The sequence below is a fragment of the Eptesicus fuscus genome, chromosome 21 (genome assembly GCF_027574615.1).
Source record: "Eptesicus fuscus isolate TK198812 chromosome 21, DD_ASM_mEF_20220401, whole genome shotgun sequence".
Lineage (NCBI taxonomy): Eukaryota > Metazoa > Chordata > Mammalia > Chiroptera > Vespertilionidae > Eptesicus > Eptesicus fuscus.
The window spans coordinates 22545300-22567480 of NC_072493.1; the positions used below are offsets into that span (position 1 = coordinate 22545300).

Below are 22181 nucleotides of genomic sequence, written 5' to 3' on the forward strand. Positions count from 1 at the left end.
CCGGGTTGCGGTCCCCATCCTCCTCTGGTACCGTCTCTAGGACCGACCCGCGAGCTGCGCGCTCCGCCTTAGCCGCTGCCAAGGATGGCTGGGTCGTGTTTCTTAGGATCCACCCACCCCGCCCGTCCTCGCGGGATGCTTCCATCCCCTGGACAAGGGATAGGCGGGGCCCCGCGCGGGAGGTCACGTGTAGGTCCCCTGTCTCTCCCTCCTCCTCACCCCATTGCAGTTCTGGAATAATAGCGCTTCGCATATCTAACCCTCTATTTTACCGATGGGGAAAACTGAGGCCCAGGTAAAAATAAAGGGGGGGGGGGTGTCACTCTACATCCATGCAAGTGAGGGGCTTAGAACCTAAGGATCATGACTCCCAGCCCCTACTTCATAGGACTGGGCACCTCCGTCCTCCAAAGCTAGCAGTAAAGGGCGACACATGAGGAGGTATGGCTCCTGGGTCCCCAATCTCAATCCAGCCCGCTTTCCAGAGACCAAGCTTGGACCCCTTCCCGTGACACAGTTGCTCGCGACCCCGCCCTCCCCCGTTCTGGGCACGCGCAGTCGGCAGCTCCGGGCTCGCCCGCCGGAGTAGGAAGCGCAGTGCGCCGCCTGAACCCCGCCCCCGGCTGGGCGGACTTAATGATTGCTCTGCGCGCACGTCACTCTGGGAAAGGCTGGCCGCTCATTGGGCTGACTCAGGGACGCGGCTCCGCCCAACGGCGGAGTAAGAGGGTGGGCGGTGGCGTGGGGCCGCGCGCTAGGGTGGTGGTACCTGAGGCCGGATCCCAGGGGCCGGTGGTGTCGCCGCTGCTCCCGAAAGGGCAGGGAGTGAAACTATGTAGCCTTTTAAGTAAGTGTCCTCTCTCCTGTCTGCTCCCGCGCCTCCCTCCCCTCGGGACGGCTGCGCTCGGGACCCGGAGGCCGGAGGAGGCCGGAGCTGGAAACTCCTCTTTCCGCCCCCGGCGCCCCACGGCGCCCCTGGCAGGCTTGGTGGCTCCCGGGCGACTCCTAAGGCCCCGACCCTTCGCCGGTAGCCCGCCCTGCCCGCGCTCTTCCGGTCCCGTCTGCAGCAGGACTTGTTCTGTCTCTCCTTTCCGGGATGGGGTGGGGTGGGGTGGGGAAGAATGCGTCCTCTGACCCCCGCGGCGCTGGCCTGGGCCTGCGAGTCCGGGGTCTCCGGAGTTCAGAGTTGCGGGCAGTGGGCGGGACCGTAGCTCCTGGCTGAGTGGCCTCCTGGGTTTGCGGGCGGCCTGGGCGGTGAAGGTGGAGAGAAGGCTGTGAGTGGTTGTCCAGGGCCTCGGGCCAGGCTCTTGTGGTCCCCGGGTAAGGGGTGAAGAAGGCGCGGGGGAGAGAAAAGGGAACCCCTGCCTACCTGCCTCTCGCGGAGCAGGGTCTCCTCGTCCTGCTAGGTAAAGATTACTCCAGGAAAATTCTTAAGCACCAAGAGATATTCCGGACACTGAGGTCTGTTCAGTTCTTTTGGTTAGAAATGGACAGCCTACAGGTTCTAGTGCTAGGCCGCGTCCCTCTGGATGCCCTTCGAGATGCTGGGGACCTGGGCACTTCGGGCCCTTGCTGGGCCCCCAGAGCAGGTTTGTCAAGTCTTCATGGAGGATTTAGGACGTTCAAGAAACGAGGGGTAGCACACAGTCGCACTAGGGTTAGAGCAGAGCAGGGGATATTGGCGTTTCTAGGTCACCTCTTTGGCCCTGGTGATGAGGCACTTTGGAGGGTCCAGAGGGCTGGTCCTCGGGGCTTGCTCTCACTCAGGAGACTGTCCTTTAGTTCATTGATTCAGTGGCCATTTGTGGTGGGGGCTCAGGTTCTCTCGGCCTTGGCCATTCTTTGCCGAGGAGGGTCTCGGCCACCCACCTGCCAAATGGATGCCTTGACAGAGGAAGAGTAGTTTTCAGGACAAAATGGTAGAAGGAGGGAGAACCCATCTGTTTGGGGAGTTGTGGGGACAGCAGAAGGAGATGAGGCTGTGGAGATGAGTGGGAGGTCAGCTATAAGAGGCCCTTAATGCCAACCAGAGGAGTTAAGCGTTCATCTGGTAGGGAGTGGAGAGGAAGTCATTGTGGAATCCTGCACAGACCTGTGTTGGAAAGATCACTTTGTGGTCTCTTCCCGTGAACAAGTTTGAGTGACATCAGCAGGCAGAGCCTGTAGGCCTCCAAGGGGAAAGGGCAGTATGAGAGCCGGGACAGATACTTCTGACGCGCCCGAGTGGCAAGAAGGCAGTTGGGGCTGTGAAGCTGGGTAGACACTTTGGGTGAGCTCTCCCATCCTTGGCTTGTCACCTGCAATAACCCTGTAGGGCAGTGTTCCTGGGGGGGGTGGGCTGTTGTATCTGCATAGGGCCTGCCGTCAGGTCTTGATTGTGCCTCCTTGTGGCTCCTTGGATTGTGTTGCCCTCAGGAGGGCAGCTGCTGGTTCTTTGTTCTTCATGTGTCTGTGCCTGTTAGTGTGTCTGTCCGGGCTTTCCCTCTGTTGATGAACTGCCAGGATTAGGTTGGTGTTCAGTAACTTCATGTTCTCCTAGAGGAGCAGAGGAATGCGAACCTGTGATGATAGATACCAGACCTAGAAAAGGTTTACACCTGAAGGATCCAGACCTGGTTTGTCCTGAGGTGGCTTCCACATCTGAGACATACTGAAAAGTGGCCCTTGGAGCTCCTGCCTTTCTGCCCAAGATACTGGCAGGGAGGTGGATTATGCAGGGAGGTGACTGCACCTGCAACTCCGGGAGCAGGGTGATGGATGTGGAATGCCATCCATCACAGAATGCCATGGGGAGCAGTTGTGCCCCTCTAAACTTTCCTGCTCCCTTTCCAACCATGAGGCCTTCTCTCCCTCTGTGACCCTCCACAGTCCAGCTGTCACTGTGTTTAGCCAGCTCTAAGGGAACTGTTTGTTTCTGTTTTTTAGCCAATGGCTGCCTAGGGGCAGCCCTTCCCCCTCCCCTGCATATGGGCAGTGGATTTCCAGCTCCAGTGAGAGATGATCCCTCCCTGGGAGCTTAAGCTTCCTCTAACACCCCACTATTATTTTGTTCAAGTGGGAGAACAGGTAACACGCCTACAGTGAGCTAAGTAAGCCAGGTGCAGGTTGGGTGCTTCAAAGAGGAGCTTTGAGAAAAATATGTACGAGATCCATAGACATGTTAGGCCAGAAGGACACAAGTGACCATAACACCATACATTATATCAGCAGATTGCTTCCATTTGAGATTAAAACAGATGAGTAGAAAGTTTTTCCTTTTTGCCTTTTCCTCCAGCTGGAGAATATTGCTCATCTGTTGGAAAATATGCCTGTTCAGGGTCTTTGGTCAGGTCCCTGGAAGGGTGGGAAGAGCCACAGCAGTGAGATTTCATCAGGGAATGCATCTCTGGAGGTGCAGACTCTTCTATGCTGGATTCTGCTGAGCCAGGCTGCACACTGTCACTAGCTGTCCCTGGCCAGCCAGAGTCCTCCAGGCTAGCAAGACGGTTGAAGACCACAAAACCACAAGTGTGCACACTGCCTCCTGAAATACCTGGTACTGGTTTGAGGCCTTGCCTGGCTGTCCTGACCACAGAGTAACTTTAGATAACTCAGGTTCAGGGATATTTGATCTCGAACTTTGCTAGGTTTTCTGTAAATGATCCCATTATTTGAGCTTAGGCAGGGATGCAATTTTTAAAAAAAATTTTTTTACTGATTTTTTTATAAAGAGAAGAAGGGAGAGGGAGAGAAAAAGAAACATCAATGTGAGATTGGAACATCAGTCGGCTGCCTCCTGCATGCCCCCTACCGGGAATGGAGCCCAAAACCTGGGCATGTGCCCTGACCAGGAATTGAACTGGTGACCGTCTGGTGATTGGGACAACACCCAACCACCTGAGCCACACCAGCCAGGGCAGGGGTGTAATTTTTTAAAAAAGGAGTTTTATAAGAGGACTCACTCACCTTTTTAGTTTTATAAAGAAAAACTAGTCTGACTATATCATATCTTGTTTTTCATGAGGCTTTTGTCCAAGGCATCTTTACTTTGCTTGATATTTTAAAATATAAAACGAACTCCTCCAAGTAAACTTGTTAGAATATTAAATATTATTTTTAAGCACTTACCCCTATGTAAGAATTCAACTTATTGTATTGTGTGTGATTTATTACATATTGTATGTGATTTATTACATATTTTTAACCCTGGGACAGAAAGGTTGAGAACAGTGCTAGACTGAGCTCTTTGAATCTACTTCTAGACAGAGTTCAGGGTTCAGTGGTTGGCAACCAGGAGGACTATGTCCAAGAGAAAGCAGATGATTTAGGACTGAAAAACAGTAAGCTCCATCCCATTTACCAGCAATACTTGCTAGGAGTCTTATGTGTTTACACAGTTCATGCTTTTAAACTGAATGTTTTGATGTGGCATTTAGGGGCCTTCTCTTACCTGCTGTGTTTGAATTATTACCTCTTTTACCTGCTCTGTTTGAATTATTACCTCTCTTACCTGCTCTGTTTGAATTATTATTATTTCTATAGACTCATCTCATCAAGTCAAAAAAAGTTTACTCAGGTTTTCTTTTTTGTTTGTTTGTTAATCCTCACCCAAGGATATTTTTCCATTGATTTTTTTTAGAGAATGGAAGGGAGGGAGGGAGGGAGAGAGAGAGAGAGAGAGAGAGAGAGAGAGAGAGAGAGAGAGAGAGAGAGAGAGAGAGAGAGAGAGAGAGAAAGAGACATCGATATGAGACACATTGATTGGTGGCCTCCAGCACATGCCCTGACCAGGGCCAGGGATTGAGCCTACAACTAGGTAGGTGCCCTTAACTAGAATTGAACCTGGGACCCTTCAGTCTGCAGGCCAAAGCTCTGTCCACTGAGCCAAACCGGCTGGGGCTTTACTCGGGTTTTCTGGGCCCACAAGAACTTTTTCATGCCTCCTGCCAGGATGTCCTCCTTCCTCCCTGATTGCCCCCAACCTCCTCCCTCCTGTTCCTGTCTCTATCTGGTCCTCACTTTTCCCAGCACTGTTCGGGGTTTGTTTTACTCTTCTGGTGCACATTCTTTGCCTCCCAGCTAGGTTATTAGTTTCTCTGTCAAAGCTAGCCCTTGTCACCTTCATCCTGGGGGCAGAGGTGTTGGTGTTCTGCCAGCATCTTGCTGAAAGAGCAGGAGTATCCCTTCGCAGCTTTAGTCTGACCATATCATATCTTGTTTTTCGTGAGGTTTTTGTCCAACGCATCTTTATTTTTGCACTCTGCCATATAGAACCAACTGTGTCAGTAACCTGGAAGAATTTTGTTTTCTTGTGACTCTGTCCCAGAAAAATTACATTATTCATTTCTTCTGGTAAGGACTCATGAAAAGATTATCTGGTCTTATAATAATTTAATTCAACAAATCAAATACCTAAATTGTTGCAGAGCTATCTCTGTGGTCCAGGAAGGGATTATATGTAACTGTTTTCACGATAGACTCCTCCGTAAACAGATTTGCAGGGCCTCTCCTTCAGGCAGTCCCCAGGAGCTGCAGCCAGGACAGCTCTGGCCGGACCAGACTGAGGAGATTCCATGTGGGGCTTGTGTAGCTGTCTGTCAGGGTGGCTTTTCCTTTGGGGGGAAATGAAGTGTGGAATCCTTGCATCCAAGCTTCATGAAATAACCCCTAATCCACGCATATTTATTTTACATGATGGGTGTAGTGGTTAAAGGGGAAGGTGTTAGGGGGGTGGGGGCAAAAAATAAATAAATAAATAAATAAATAAATGGGAAGGTGTTAGAATAAATTTTGACATCTGTGTGTAATCTCAAGTTAGCCAACTGAGCCTCAGTTTCTTCATCTGTGCCATGGGGCTAATGATACCTATGGTTATTGTATTAGTTATTATTAGTTACCCATAGTTGTCAGGAGCATTAAAATGGGATGAGGATGTATAGAAGTTACCACAGTGCCTGGACCAAGGATGTTCTCAAATGGTGGCTGTTTTTATCATTAACTATAAGGGAGAGAATTCATAATATACGTATGCATACTGCTCTGGTGTTTTCCCAAGGAAGCATATTGGAATATTGTTACATAGTAAGAAAGTAATTTAGTTTTCACTCATATTTCATCCACCTGATTATATCAAGGATAAATTTACTTAATGCTCCTTAATAGTTGCTAGTTTTCTTTTTCTTTCTTTTTTTTTTTTTTTTTGTTAATCCTCACCCAAGGATATTTTTCCATTGAGTTTTGTGCAGGTTATTTATTTGGGGAGAGACAGAGAGAAACATGTAAGAGAGACACATCGATTGGTTGGTTGCCCCCCACACATGCCCAGATCAAGCCTGCAGCCGAGGTACATGCCCTTGACCAGGATTGAACCCGGGACCTTCAGTCCACAGGCCGACGCTCTATCCACTGAACCAAACCAGCTAGGGCTAATTTTTTCTTTTTAATGAAGAAGCCACAGGCTCGAGCTCAGAAACTTTGGCAGGCAATAGTATCTAGCAAGGTTTTAAATAGTGTGAATTGTTCTTATAACTTTTAATTTTAAGAATATCTTCTTTTTATGGGATTTGATACTGATTTTTTTTCATTTAAGTATAATATTCTTTTAAAAATAAATTTTAATTAAATAAGTTTTTAAAAGGGAGTAGATTTTTAAAGGAAAATGTCAAACATTAACAATAGAGCTATAGTGTACAATGTGCAGGTTATTTATTGCAAAGTTGCTCTGCTTGGGAGAGGGGCACTGTGGGAAACGGGCTGATATGTAGCCTATTAGCTGTTTATCAAGCCATGTGCCCTGGTATCCCTTTTTAATTCTCACAAAGGGACCATGTGGGCTAGCAGTAAGTGGTGGTACATTGGTATGCAGTATGGCAAAAGTGATGAGGGAGGAATGTAAATGGAAATCCTGTAAGAAAGATATTTGTATTCTCCATTGCACAGAGTGAGATGGAGACTCGAGAGGTACAGTGACATGGATAGAACTCTGACTCCTTTTCTGTGCCCATTTTTCATATTCCTCTCTGAGAACTCAGTAAAAACCGCAAACCAGGGACAATGGAGATCCCATTCATAAAAGGAACAAATCTATACAGAATATGTAAATAACGTTAATAAAAGTTATATATGATACTCTTTAATAATATTTTTATTGATTTCAGAGAGGAAGGGAAAGGGAGAGAGAGAGAGAAACATCAATGATGAGAGAGAATCCTGTGTGCCCCCTACTGAGGATCAAGCATGTAATCTGGCATGTGCCCTGACCAGGAATCTAACTCTGACCTCCTGGTTCATAGGTCAATGCTCAACCACCGAGCCACACTGTCTGGGCTATATATGGTCTTTATAGAGAAAAGTTAATTGTGGGACATAGAAGAAGATATACATGGAAAGACATACCATACCATGTTCATGGATAATAAGATTATTATAAAGATGTTGACTCTCTTGTCCTCAAATTCAGTAGTTTCAATAAAAATCCCAACAGGATTTTTCATGGAATTGGTAAACTGATTCTAATTCGTGTGACATTGCAAAGAATTAGGAATAAACAGACAATTTTGGAGAACAAGGAGGGAGGCCTTTCTCTATGAGATATCAAGGCAGATTGTGAAGCTGTAGTCATAACATAATGTGGCCCTGCTCTGTCTAATATAATAGCTATTAAGCACATGTGGCTAGTATGAACTGAGAAGTGCTATAAATGTAAAATACACACCAGATTTGAAGACTTAGTAGGAGTAAAAAAATAATGTAAAATATGTCTTTAATAACTTTAAAATATTGATCAATGTTAAAAATGTAATATTTTGAACATATTAGGATAAATAAAATATATTACTAAAATTAATTTCCCCTTTTTCTTTATGTGGCTACTAGAAAATTTTAAATTACACATGTAACTATGCATAATATGTATGTTATTATATTTCCTACATGTTGGACAGCACTGGTCTGGATCACTGAAACAGAATAGAGCCTAGAAACAGACGAAACATGTATGGGAACTTCGAGTATGGCAAAAATAGCATTATCAGCCATGTGAAAGGAATAGACTATTTAAAAAACAATGATGGGGCCCTGGCCGATGTGGCTGTTGGTTAGGCATTGTCCTGTGCACTGAAAGCCCAGATTGCACGCTTGATCCCTCATAGGGAGTGTGCAGAAGGTAGCCGATCGCTGTTACACTCGCACATCAATGTTTCTATCTTTTCCTCTCTCTCTAAAAATAAATAAAATAAAAACATTAAAAAACACACAATTGGCTGAAACCGGTTTGGCTCAGTGGATAGAGCGTCAGTCTGCGGACTCAAGGGTCCCAGGTTCGATTCCGGTCAAGGGCATGTACCTTGGTTGCGGGCACATCCCCAGTAGGGGGTGTGCAAGAGGCAGCTGATCGATGTTTCTCTCTCATCGATGTTTCTAACTTTCTATCCCTCTCTCTTCCTCTCTGTAAAAAATCAATAAAATATATATTTTTTAAAATCACACAATTGGCTTATTGTTATGTCATCTGTCCACACACATACCCCCATTTATATGTTGAAGCCCTATCCTTAATATGGTAGTTGGAGATGGGACATTGGGATCTAATTAGTGTTAGATAAGGATATAAGAGTAAGGCCCTCATTATAGAATTAATGTCCTTATAAAAACAGAAAGAGACAGGAGTACTCTCTCTCCATCATGTGAGAATACAGTGAGAAGGTCTACAATCCAGGGCCCTCACCAAGAACCAAATCTGTTGGCACTTTGATCTTGGACTTCCTAGCCTCCAAAGCTGTGAGAAATAAATTTTTGTTGTTTAAGCCACTTAGTCTATGGTATTCTGTCATAGCAATCCAAACAGACTGACAATTTGCTTTATGGAAAAAAATTAAATTAGATGTCTGATTTATAACATCTGTATAATAAAGAGCTAATATGCTAATGGTCGGGACGCCCTCACACATAATGACCAGTTCGCAGACTGTTTGCGCAGCAGGCTCGGGTGGGTGGGGACTTGCAGCATCGGGGACTTGCGTCACGCCGTCACAATCCATCACCAGGAGGCCTGGGGCCCGGCGGAGACCTCCATGTGGCAAGGCCTAAGGGTCCTACAGCTCCACACGGCGTGGAGGCGGGACCCCTAGCTCCGGCCTACCTCTTTGGGGCGATGGATTGTGGGGCTCCCGCACTATGAAAGGACACAGGCCAGGCTGGGGGATCCCCCTCCTTGAGTGCATGAATTTTGTGCACTGGGCCATTAGTATAAATATAAAGACCACCTAAAAATGAAAATGTTTTAAAGATTCTTAAAAATAATAGGGACTATTTTTATGGCCTTGGTGTTGGAAAGGATGTGGTTTCAGGGATAGCCTTTGCTGCATAACAGATCAGCCCAAAACTTAGTAGCTTAAAACAGCCACAGTTTATTACTTCCTACTGTTCTGTGGGGTGGCAGGTGGTTCTTCAGCTGGTGGGATGGCTGTGCTCTCTGGACCACCTGGGTTTCTGTCTTATTTGATGGTCTTTCATCCCATGGGCTTCTCCATAGCATGGTAGACTCAGGGCACCAAGAGAATGAAAGTGGACTCTGCAAGGCCTGTTGAGATCAACACTCAGAAATCACAGAGTATCAATTCTGTTAGTTGGTTAAAGCAATTCATGGGCTGAGTCAGACTCAAGGGGTGAGGCAGTAGACACCACTTTCTGATTGGGGGAATGGTTAAGTCGCTTTGCAAAGATGTTCTAAAAAGAGCCATTTTCACATTTGCAATGACTTGGAGTTTAATTTCCTGAACATAATTTATACATTTAACCAGTGAAAACACGTCATCCTAGAACTGATGGGTTATCTTTGACATTTCCTGCTGGAGTGTTAGGTGTGTAGAGTGGAGTACTACCTGTCAGGGATCATTTTTAGAAATTGCCAGATCCAGACTTGCATGTGTTTTATGAATCCAATGGTGGTCATTTACTGCCTTTTCCTCCCTTGTCCCAGGAGTCTCACTTTGCCCCATCTGAAGTCCATATGGCTCTTTATGATGAAGATCTCCTGAAAAACCCTTTCTACCTGGCCCTTCAAAAGTGGCGTCCTGACTTGTGCAACAAGGTGGCCCAACTTCATGGCATTGTAAGTGCATCAACCCTGAGGGTTGTCCTTTTCCATTAGCTGTGGACCAAGCAGCGCTGGCGAGGCCAGAAATGTAGTAGACTTCGGTTAAGTTTAGACGGAATCAGCTACAAACCTACTCAATATACAAACCCCAGACTACTCGGTATGGAACGAGTACCAACCCAGGGTGTGATCTTTTCTCTGCACTCTCAGCCCATGTTGACACAGGTCTCATGGAGTTCACCTCTGTTTCTTTTATTTCCATGTTGACCGTGAGGGCTATCAAGGACAGAAATGACATTCCTTCTCAGGGCTTCATGAGTCCTGGTGTGAGGTGGGCGCTCACTCCTATAGAATAAGAGAACCTGTGAACACATTCCCATGTCACTTTCAAAGGCGTTTCCTACAGTGAAGGAATGTTTATAATAGGGGCCACAACCTCAAACACCTTCACAGGCAGCCAGGTAACAGGAATGAGGGAAGTGTGTAAGAGAGACCGTAGCTTGTCTGTGGGGCCTTGTTGCCTGGCGAGAAGGCAGGCCTCACGCCGCAGGTCTGTCCACTTCTGAGGTTGTCTTACACAGCACAGCGGGACACAGTGTGTGGGCGCCTCTGTGCCGTCCTGTGCTTGAGGAGCCTTCTTTCTGTGTGTTGTCCTCTTCTCATACTATGTTCCCGCTTTTCTTGCCATGGGGTGTGATTTTACTCAGGTATGTCAAGAGGCTGTGGATTTGAACCAAAGGAGGAGTCGCTTTAACCCAATGATGTCAGGTTCTCAGCTGCCCTCTGGAGAATTGGAACTGACTTTCACACCACCCAGTCATCCCTGTGCCATCAGAAGCCTGATTTCTTGAGGTCCCTTCTGATTTTTATGATTGGTTTTGTGATTCATACATTTTATCCAGAGTTGTTGTTTTTTAATTTTTATTTTATATATATGTATATATAAGTTATATATATATATAATTTCAGAGAGGAAGGGAGAAGGTGAGAAAGATAGAAACATCAACGATGAGAGCAGCTGCCTTCAGCATGCCCCACACTGGGAATTGAGCCTGCAACCCAGGCATGTACCCTTGACCGGAATTGAACCTGGGACCCTTCACTCCTCAGGCCAATGCTCTTTCCACTGAGCCAAACTGGCTAGGGCTTATTTTTATTTTATTTTATTTATTTATTTTTAATATATTTTATTGATTTTAGAGAGGAAGGGAGAGTGAGAGAGAGATAGAAACATCAATGATGAAAGAGAATCATTAATTGACTGCCTCCTGCACATCTTCTACCGGGGATCGGACCCACAGCCCGGGGATGTGCCCTTGACTGGAATCGAACCTAGGACCCTTCAGTCCAAAGGCCAACACTATCCACTGAACTAAACCAGCTAGGGCTTATTCTGGATTTTAGAAGTCATAAAGTTCATTATAAAAACAGAGAGCCCAGCCAGTATGGCTCAGTGGTTGAGCATCCACCCATGAACCAGGAAATCACTTGTTCGATTCCCGATTAGGGCACATGCCTGGATTTTTTAGCTCAATCCCTAGTAGGGGTGAGGGGGTGCAGGAAGCAGCCAATTAATGATTCTCTCTTATCCTTGATGTTTCTGTCTCTCTCTTTCTCTCTTTCCCTTTCTCTCTGTGAAATCAATAAAAACATATTTATTAAAAAAAATCAGTTGGAGAATCCAGCCAGTGTGGCTCAGTGATTAAGTGTTGACCCATGAATCAGGAGGTCATGGTTCAATTCCTGGTCAAGGCCCATGCTCGCATTGTGAGCTCTATCCCCAGTGGCATGCAGGATGCAGCCTATCGATGATTCTCTCTCATCATTGATGTTTCTGTTTCTCTCTCCCTCTCCCTTCTTTTCTGAAATAAATAAAAACGTATTTTAAAAATATTTTTTAAAAACAGTTGGAAACAGCAGTCAAGGCTCAACTATAAGACTGTGCACACATGGGCCTACCTAGAGTGCCCAGCTCAGCTGACTGGGGAAACTGAGCCACTGGGCCCTACAGGACACCTACTACACAAGGCTAATTCCAGGAGACATAGCAGCTCTACCTAAAAACAAATACAGGGAAGCAGCTAACATTCGGAGACAAAGAAACATGTCACAAGTAAAAGAAATGGAAGCAAGCAAACTATTGGATACAGAATTCAAAACAATGATTATAAAGTTACTCAAGGATTTTAATGAGAGTTTGAAGTGAATTAATGGGAGCTTCAGTGGACTTAGTAAGACTTTCAAGGATCGTAGAATGTCAAAGACATAAAAAAGGACCAGTCAGAAATTAAGCATATACTAACTGCAAAAAAGAATAATTTACAAGGATTCAATAGAATAGAGGATTCCGAGAATCAAATCAACAATTTAGAATGTGAGGAAGCAAAAAACACCCAATCAGAAGAACAAAAAGAAAAAGGAATCCAAAAATATGAAGCTAGTGTAAGGAGCCTCTGGGACAACTGCAAGCATACCAACATTCACATTAAAAGGGTGCCTGAAGGAGAAGAGAGAGAGTGTGAGATATTGAAAATCTATATGAAGAAATAATGACAGAAAACTTCCCCTACCTGGTGAAAGAAATAGACTTACAAGTCCAGGAAGACCAGAGAATCCCAAAGAAGAGGAACCCAAAGAGACCCACACCAAGACACATCATAATTAAATGCCAAGAGTTAAAGACAAAAAGAGAATCTTTAAAGCATCAGGAGAAAAGTAGTCAGTTACCTACAAGGGAGTGCCCATATGACTGTCAGCTGATTTCTCAACAGAAACTTTGCAGGCCAGAAGGGAATAATTTTGGCAAGAAATATTCAAAGTGATGAATAGCAAGATTACTCTGCCCAACAAAGCTATCATTTAGAATTGAAGGTCAGATAAAGAGCTTCACAGACAAGAAAAAGCTGAAGGAGTTCATCACCACCAAACCAGTATTACATGAAATGTTGAGGGGTATTCTTTTAGAGGAAGAAGAAAAAGGGGGGCGGGGAGGAGGAGGATCCAAAATATAAATAATAAAATGGTAATAAATACATATCTATTAACAACTTAATTTAAAAATCAAACAAACAAGAAATCTAATGGACAAAATAAACTGATGAATAAAATAGAACCAGAGGCATGGAAACATAGAACAGACTAGGCATCTCAGAGGGAAGGGGAGGGAGCAGGGAGAGATTAACCAAAGATCTTATATGCATATATGCATGACCTATGAACACAGACAATAGAGTGGTGAAGTCCTGGGGTGGGGTGGGACCCAGGTGGAGGGAGCAATGGGAGGAAAGAGAGGGACATTTGTGGGACATTTGTAATACTCTCAACAATAAAGATTTTAAAAAACAAACAGTTGGAGAATACAGCTGTTGCCAAAGAAGAAAATAAAAATCTCATGAAAGCTCACCAAAGACATTCATTGTTATCTATTTCACACTAGTTATTAAATGATACTCGAGGCAAGGCACTATGTTTGATGCTGGGAATTCAGCAAAAAATATGAATATACATCATCATCTTTACCCTTATGGAACTTAAATTCTAGTGGGAGAGATGGTTATACTCTAATTGTAGCTGTGGTAAGTGTCATAGAAAAAAGGTATAGGATGCAAAGCAATCATGTTGACTGGGAGGGCTTAACCTAATTTGGGAAATATTTCCTTCCCATCTTTGTTCTATGATATTTAATAAGTACTGTCTAGATAACATATGTAAGTTTCAGGTGCTTTTTAAAAATGCCACACTGGTCCTGGCCGGGTGACTCAGTTGGAGCATCATCCCGTACACCAGAAGGTTGCAGGTTCAATTCTTGGTGGGGGAGCATGCGAGAGGCAACCAATCGATGTTTCTCACATCAATGTGTTTCTCTCTCTTTCCCCCCTCTCTAAAATCAATAAAAACATATCCTCGGGTGAGGATTAAAAAATAAATAAAAATGCCACACTGTGGAATGCTGTATTTTTCAGTAAGTTCTGTGTGACCTGTCTCGCTCACCACTGTTGCCAGCCCTTAGCACAGTTCCCTTGTCATCCAGTAGGTACTTTACCAGCTGCAAGTAGTGGAATCACACTTAAGCTCACTTTATTTATTTATTTATTTATTTATTTATTTATTTATTAAATATATTTTATTGATTTTTTACAGAGAGGAAGAGAGAGGGATAGAGAGTTAGAAGCATCAATGAGAGAGAAACATCGATCAGCTGCCTCTTGCACACCCCCTACTGGGGATGTGCCCACAGCCAAGGTACATGCCCTTGACCGGAATCGAACCTGGGACCCTTACAGTCCGCAGGCCGACGCTCTAGCCACTGAGCCAAACGGGTTTCGGCTTAAGCTCACTTTAGCAAGAGGGGAATTTTGAGTAAGAACTTTGGCATCTTGGTCACCTTCCTTTCAGGTACACTGAGGAATGGGAGATTCTCCTTAAACGGTACCATCCCAAGTTCCCAGTGGTACCCTAGGCTGCTTACTCCAGCCCCTCCTGAAAGCCATGAGATCCACAAGAGCTGTTTAGGGCCCACATTGGGCAGCACTGAATTCCTCAGCCTTGTTTAGTTCCAGAATCAGTGAGGCCAGCTTCTCAGCAGGAATCAGCAGTGGTGGGAAGGAACTGGCCTGCTCCAAGGGTCAGATATTGTTGGCTAGCTTCTGCCTCCTGATGGCCGGGTGATGGGAACAGGCTCATCCCTGTCTAATGCATAATAATACTCCCTCCACAACTGGTGGTTGAATGAAAAGTAGAATATTCCAGTTGCCTCTAGAAGAGCACTCATCCTTTCTGCCATCTCTAAAGAATCCATGTGGCCTCAGCAGATGAATGCTAAATTCATTTCCATGGGGCTTGGTCACGGGGCCAAATTTGGCCGCCCTCGAATCTGCCTGGGGGATAAGAGTCCTTTATTAGGCTCTAAAAAATGTGAAATTGCCACTTTTTAATATGTATATTCCCTAGGCTTAACTGCCCCTCACCCCTCTCCCTGTAAGCCGAGCTTGCAGGCCACCTCATCCTCACACAAAGTGTACGGCAGCTAAGAATGCAGCTTGGCTGCTTCCCCCACTGCCCTAGCCCATCCTCGAGTCTTCCTTCCACGCCTTCCTTTGATGGGGATGCCTCCCTGTCCAGGCACTCACCTCCTGCCATCATCTTGCTCTCTGTCTGGACAGCGCAAGTTCTTTTCCCCATGTTCCCTGTTTCCAATCACAGAGGCCTGTGACACCCACACACTGCTTCTACTAGCCACCCCTTTTCTTACAACCACCTAGCTAATTATACACTGTGACTTCTTCAGACCAGGCTTGACAGGCCTGCTGCACCCTGGGCTCTTGTCCTTGGGGTGTCGGAGGGAGAATCCTTCACGTTTCCTGGGTAGGTTGGGGGTGGATCCATTTGCCTATAGGAAAAACAAAAATTATAAAAGGAGATTAAATATATTCCTTTCATAGTGGTCCTTTAATTATAGAGTAGGTAGGATTTTGAGTGCTAGACTGGGAGCTTAGCAGCATGTCTTATAAGTTCCAGAGAACTGACTTTCAAGTACAATACCTAGACAGCCCAGCTAGGGGCACTGATGGCCATATTCCAGTTCTCAGGATTTATTTCTTATAGATCCAACCAACATACATTTATTGAGTATATACTATGTGCCAGGCAGTGTGCTGAGTTTTCAGGGTTACACGGATGAGTGGGGAGCACAGCATATGTCAGGAATTCCACAGGCTATTTGTAGGACGGAGGAATGAGTGTCAGAAGTCATGGGTTCCTGTGGAGTGCCTAACCCAACCTGGGGAGGAGTCAGGAGGGCACCCTGGAGTGGGTGTCACTAATGCTGATTCTTGCCTGTATTCTATTGTTAAGCTTTGAAATGAGTAGGTCTCCAACTTACGGCCTATTCCATAATATCTATTCCAGAAGTAGTCTGAGGCTCTGTCTTGTGAGAATTCCTGAGGCACTTGACCGCCCCCTCCTCCCTTGGGCAGCTTCATAGCTCCTCTCCTCTCCCCCCCCAACCCCTGCTGGACTCAGGACTCTGATGGAGATGGATGGAGCCACCAAGAGCCACCCGCTAACTTCTGCTTGCAATGAAATGCTCCGGGCAGCATTGTCTGCCTGAAAACTGGGGGTGTGGAGCGAGGGCCTGAAGTTGGAGGACCCGCTAGTCACTCCACAAACATTGATTGGGCAGTACTATACTTCGAGCCATGTGCTGGGTAATGAGGTTATAGTGCAGTGGGAGCCAGTCATACTCTATGCAAGTTAGGGAGGAGGAGGAGGCTTTTGTAACAGGGAAATAGAATATATTCACCCTTGGGGTGGAGTTCCCCCAGGCACCTCAGAAGTTCCTGATCCTTGGAGGCCCTTCTTCGAACGGGACCACGTGACTCCTTCATGCACAGCTGGAGTGGGTCCATACGAGGAAGGGCCTCTCTGAGTTTGGCATCCAGCATCCCCTATGTCTGGTCTGTGACGTTCCCTTGCCTGTGGCAGACTCCCAGGCCCCCAGGATCTTCCTTCTCTGTGTGTTCACTCTGCCATGAGGCCTTCTGGGAGCCTTGAGGTTTCTCAATCCAGGCTCATACTTGAGGGCCTTCCTTTTCTTGTTATTAAAATTTTAAATTATGTTTCATTTCAAACACATGAAAGTGGAAAGAATAATATTATTATGCACCATCGCAGTGATCAGTTCAGTGGCCAGTCACATACCATTTCTATGCCTCCTGCCCTGCATCCTCAGCCACTGGATTATTTTGAAGCAAATCCCAGAAAATTATATAAGGTACTCATAGGATTTCATCTGTAAATATCTAGGAATATATTTTTAAATGATAAGGGCTCTTATCATTTAAGAATATAAAAAATGACATTGCCATTATCACAGCTAAAAATATTTCTCAATATTTCTTTTTTATAAATATATTTTTATTGATGATTTCAGAGAGGAAGGGAGAGGGGGAGAGAGAGATAGAAACATCAGTGATGAGAGAGAATCACTGATCGGCTGCCTCCTGCAAGCCCCACACTGGGGATCAAGCCCCCCCTGGGCATTGTGCCCTTGACTGGAATCGAACCTGGGACCCTTCAGTCTGCAGACTGATGCTCTATCCACTGAGCCAAATCTGCTAGGACCTCAATATTTCTTCAACATTGTCTAATATCTAGTCCTGTTCAAATTTCCCAAATCGCTCATATTTTTTTTGTTTGTTTTACAATTGGTTTGTTCAAATCAGGATAAAAAGGAGATCCACACATTATGTTGAATTGGTAAGTCTCTCTTTTTCTCCTAACTTTATTGAGCTAAACTGAAGTACACTAAACTGCTCATACTTAATGTGCAATCTTGAGTTTCTTTTTAAATTTTTCTTCTAATTTTCTTTCTTTCTTTGGTCATTTATTCTGTAGAGCTTCCTGCATTCTGGCTTTTGCCAGTTTCAGTCATGTAGTGGTGTTTAACATGGCCCTCTGTTCTCTGTATTTCCTGAAATTGGTAGTTAAATCTAGATCTTGATCTGGTTCAGTCTTGATTTTTTGAGGCAGGGCAAGGCCACTTCGTGGACACACTTGAGTTCTTCCATCCGTCAGTGCCTCCCTTTCCTGCTGTGAGGGATTGGGTGTCTCCGTGGGAAGAGAGGCCGCACTGCTCTCTCTGGCTCCCTGAGGAAGCTCCTGAGGACCACTGCTCCCAGAGGCTCCCAGTTCCATGGTGTCTTTGCAGAGGACCGTGCAGGAGGTGCTGGGCAGTGCTTCCACGAGGCAGCGAGATGGGCAGTGGTTCGGAGGGCGGCAGGAGTCGGAATCGTGGCTCTGCCACTGGCAGTGTGACCCTGGGCAAGTTACTTAACTCTTTGAGTCTCACTTTCCTCTTCTGTACATGGGGATAGCGCAGAAGCCGCTTGCTTTTGGCTGGGCTGCTTTAGGAGATGGGGCTCTGAATGGCTTAGCTGCTTTGGGTCATCTTCCTCCCGGGTACACTTGAGTCTGAGAGTCCTCTGAAACACGAGTCCCTGAGCTAAGCACAGATCCATGTGCCAGGGCAGTAGGCAGTGTTGAGTCAGCTCCTTCCTGTGCTGCTTGGAGCTGAGGAGCTGGTGTCTGGTCAGTGAGGTAGCCACTGTTGGACTAAAAATTCAGGTTTCAGATTGCAGCTTCCCCAAAGTAAGGGTCTGGCACGCTGAGGCATCTCTGGTGGAGGTGACAGCGTGCGATAGGAAACTGAGTTTCTGTACTTCTGTTACAAACTGTGACCATAACTCGGCTTAAAAACAAACATGGAAAAAAACAAACATGGAAGGAAGATGGGAAGGAAACTGTCCTCATGTGCAGTGTTTATCATTTAGATGTGGGAATACATGTGACTTTTTAGTGTCACTTTTCTGTGCTTTCCAAACTATCCTCTCTCCATCTGGATTCATTCATGAGCCAGTTGATGACTGAGTGGGGCACCCAGTCCAGCTGTGGGGAGGGACCCTACAGGGTGGGAGCTACCTCCCTCTGACTGGTCTCCATCACAATGACAACAGATTGAGTCCGCTGGCATCACCTGTTGCCATGTTGGCAAGTGACCCGGGCATTATCTCTGCAGTAAGTCCCCACAACAGTTCCAGCTGGAATATTTTGTGATGCATCCTGTTCTGCTGAAGTTGTAAATGACACATCTCTCTAGTATTTACCCTAATTATTTTTTTCCAGGTCTTAGTACCCTGCAAAGGAAGCCTAACAAGCAATGTTCAGTCTACTTGTCAGTTTGAGTCCTATATTTTGAAACCAGTGGAAGATCACTTTCAGACCTTAAATGGAAAGGTATTCATTTCTTTGTGGGTCAACCAGGGTTACTCACTCAGTATTTGGGTGGGCTGGAGGGGAGAGAATCCTGCTTGTCGCCCTTTCACATCTATGTTAAATGATAGCTTTAACACAGCAGCCCTGTGGGATGGGGTTGGAGGGCCTGCTGCCTTTGAGGAAAGAGGAGATGGTAGTGCTGAGCAGGGCCTTGGCTGGGCATCTCTTCCTCAGCCTATGGGTTTCCTGCCAGTGATATCTCTTCCTTGAGGTCCTGGCAAAGCAAGCTATTTTATCCCTGTGACATTGAGAGCTCATTGGTTTCTTGGCCACAAATTGGAGATCAGGGATGAAGTTTAATTTTTTTAAAACTTCGTTTTGAGCCCAGCTGGTATAGCTCGGTGATTGAGCATCGACCTATGAACCAAGAGGTCCTTATTCCTGGTCAGGGGGCATGCAAGAGGCAGCCGGTCAATGATTCTCTTTCATCATTGATGTTTCTATCTTCTCTCCCTCTCCCTTCCTCACTCTGAAATCAATAAAAATATTTTTTAAAAAAACACACAATTTTGTTTTGAAATAATCTCAATCCTACAGAAAGTTTCAGTAAAGTAGAAGGAACTCTCATATACCCTTCCCCTAGATTGGTGAACTGTTAACATTTTGGCCACATTTATTTTATCACTATACATAATATACATTACTATTACTTTTTCTGAACTTTTTCAGAAAATGTTTCATAAACCATGTTCCTTTACTTCAAAACAATTCAATCTGTATTTCCTACATAACCAGAGCACAGTGATCACACTCAGAAAATTTAACATTGATAGAGTACTGTCCTCCAACATCCTGCTCTTATACAAGCTATGCTAATTGCACTAATACTCTTTTTTCAGACCCAGGGTCACAGAATGCATTTTTAGTTTTCTTCTTTTGCAAGAGGCCCTCAGTCTGTCTCTCATGACACTGACATTTCTGTTTTGCTTTGGGGACTCTCCCTCCGTGAGGGCCCTCGGATGTTTCCTCATGATTAGATTAGCAGTTATCGTTTCTGGTAGGAATGCTTCCAAAGGGTATTTTATCTTTCTCAATGTATCATTTCAGGGGGCACATGATATCCATCTATCTCATTGTCAGGGTTAACTTTGGGATATGCATTTTCTTATTTTTTAAGTGTAAACAGGTAGGTTCTGACAGCAGGAGGTTCCATTTCTAGTCAGGACCCTCCAACCCAGCAGCTGTAGGCACTGTGTGGGGAAGAGGAGTGATGGGGCATGGGGTGACCTGGACACCAGCTTGGGGGTCAGCAGCTCAGTGGCTCACGAGGCATGCCACTATTTTCCTGCCAGAGATCTGCTCACCACAGCTGCCAGTCCCTTGTTAGTTTTTTGTTCTCTTTGGGGTACCCAGATCTACAAAGAGCAGAGCAGTCAGGCTTATCACAGCGGGTCTGCCCTGGGCTCCCTGGCCATGGCCAGAGTAGTGAGCCTCAAAGGGGACACAGCATCATTGTCCAGCCCCATCCCAGTTGAACACCGGACACTTTGGTCTTCTGTTCAGATAGGAGAGCCTTCCTACTCTTCCATTCCTGAAGGGTGTAGTCTCTGCTACTCTGAGGAACAGCTTAGTGCTTCTTCTGTTGCAACATTTTAAAAGGATCAGGGCCCATCCAGTGTGGCTCTGATTGAGCATGGACCCAAGGAGGTCATGGGTTTGATTCCTGGTCAGGGCTCATACCCGGGTTTCGGGCTCAATTCCCAGTGTAGGGTGTGCAGGAGGCAACCGATCAATGATTCCCTCTCATCATTGATGTTTCTATCCTTCTCTCCTCTCTTCCTCTCTGAAATAAAAATATATTTTAAAGATTATAAAAAGGATCAGGATACTACTGTAGCCACAATACAGAGTGAACAAAGAAGAAAGAAAAACATTTTAGTATTAAAAAGCAAATTAAAGAGTAGTCCTCCCATGGCTATAGTTCAGTTAGTTAGAGCATCATTCGTATATGCCAAGTTTGTGGGTTTGATACCTAGTCAGGGCACATACAAGAATCAACCAATGAGTGCATAAATAAGTGGAACAACAAATCTGTGTGTGTGTGTGTGTGTGTGTGTGTGTGTGTGTGTGTGTGAAAAAATCAATAAGAGTAGTGCTGTCCCTACAAACCCACATTGGAGCAAAGAGCGTCAGGTTGGGTAAAATACTGTATTGGGTCCAGGTGGAGGGGTCAATGGTCACCGCTGGCGAGTGGTGCAGTAATGGTTCTCTTGTTCTAGGATGTCTTTATACAAGGAAACAGGATTAAATTAGGAGCTGGTTTCGCCTATCTTCTCTCAGTGCCCATTCTCTTTGAAGAAACTTTCTACAACGAAAAAGAAGAAAGTTTCAGCCTGCTGTGTATAGCGCATCCTTTGGAGAAGAGAGAGAGTTCAGGTATTCTGCAAGAAAACCCTTTCTCATGATTTGGAGCAATGTATTTATTGAATTTCTTCTGGACATAACTGTTACAAACATCCCATAAAATATTCAAGAGCCCACAAGAAAGCTGAATAATTATTTACATAATTCCCCATAGAACTTAATCTGAAGGTTTTCTCGAGCTCAGGTGTGGCCTGGGCTGCTGCATAAGGTTCACAGTTTGGACATGACAGTTCCAGGAGGCAGTCTTCACATAGGCCTCAGTGTGGATGTCGTTCCCTAGAGTTGTGCAAAGCCCTGGCTCTGCCTCGGGCCTCGGCTTTAGAGCTAGCTCTTACAGCATTACTACCCACCCAGCCCAACTGTGGTGCCTCTTTGAGATCTCTTTATTTTTATTTATTTATTTATTTATTTATTTATTTATTTATTTATTTATTTTTTGAGATCTCTATTTTTAATGAATAATAATTCTTCAGGCCGAAACCGGTTTGGCTCAGTGGATAGAGCGTCGGCCTGGGGACTTTTTGGGTCCCGGGTTCGGTTCCGGTCAGGGGCATGTACATTGGTCGCAGGCACATCCCCAGTGGGGGTTGTGCAGGAGGCAGCTGATCGATGTTTCTCATCGATGTTTCTGACTCTCTATCCCTCTCTCTTCCTCTCTGTAAAAAAAATCAATAAAATATATTTTTAAAATAATAATAATAATTCTTCAGCTGCTCTAGGAAATTGAGGCAGCAACGTGCCAAATGCAGTCTGAGGCTCTTATTATCAGGAATCGGGGCTTCTTCACCAGAGCCACACAGATCAAGCCCAAGGTCCCAGATAGTCCAGGTTTTGTCCCAGAAAATGGTCTCAAGAGGACCAGGCTCTCTGAGCCCTGGGTTGTCCTGTAACTGGGCTGCCCTTGGGCAAT

General features: G+C 45.4%; 1 protein-coding gene across 1 annotated transcript in view; it reads left to right on the plus strand.

The window, feature by feature from the left end:
- The first annotated feature begins 739 nt into the window (after nt 1–739).
- Nucleotides 740–22181, plus strand: part of ANKRD27 (ankyrin repeat domain 27) — a 66604-nt gene continuing 45162 nt past the window's right edge. The window contains 4 exon segments of the mRNA XM_028143017.2: nt 740–847; nt 9959–10090; nt 18758–18868; nt 21127–21283. Coding sequence (XP_027998818.2) covers nt 9989–10090; nt 18758–18868; nt 21127–21283 — 370 coding nt within the window. The 5' untranslated portion in view covers nt 740–847; nt 9959–9988.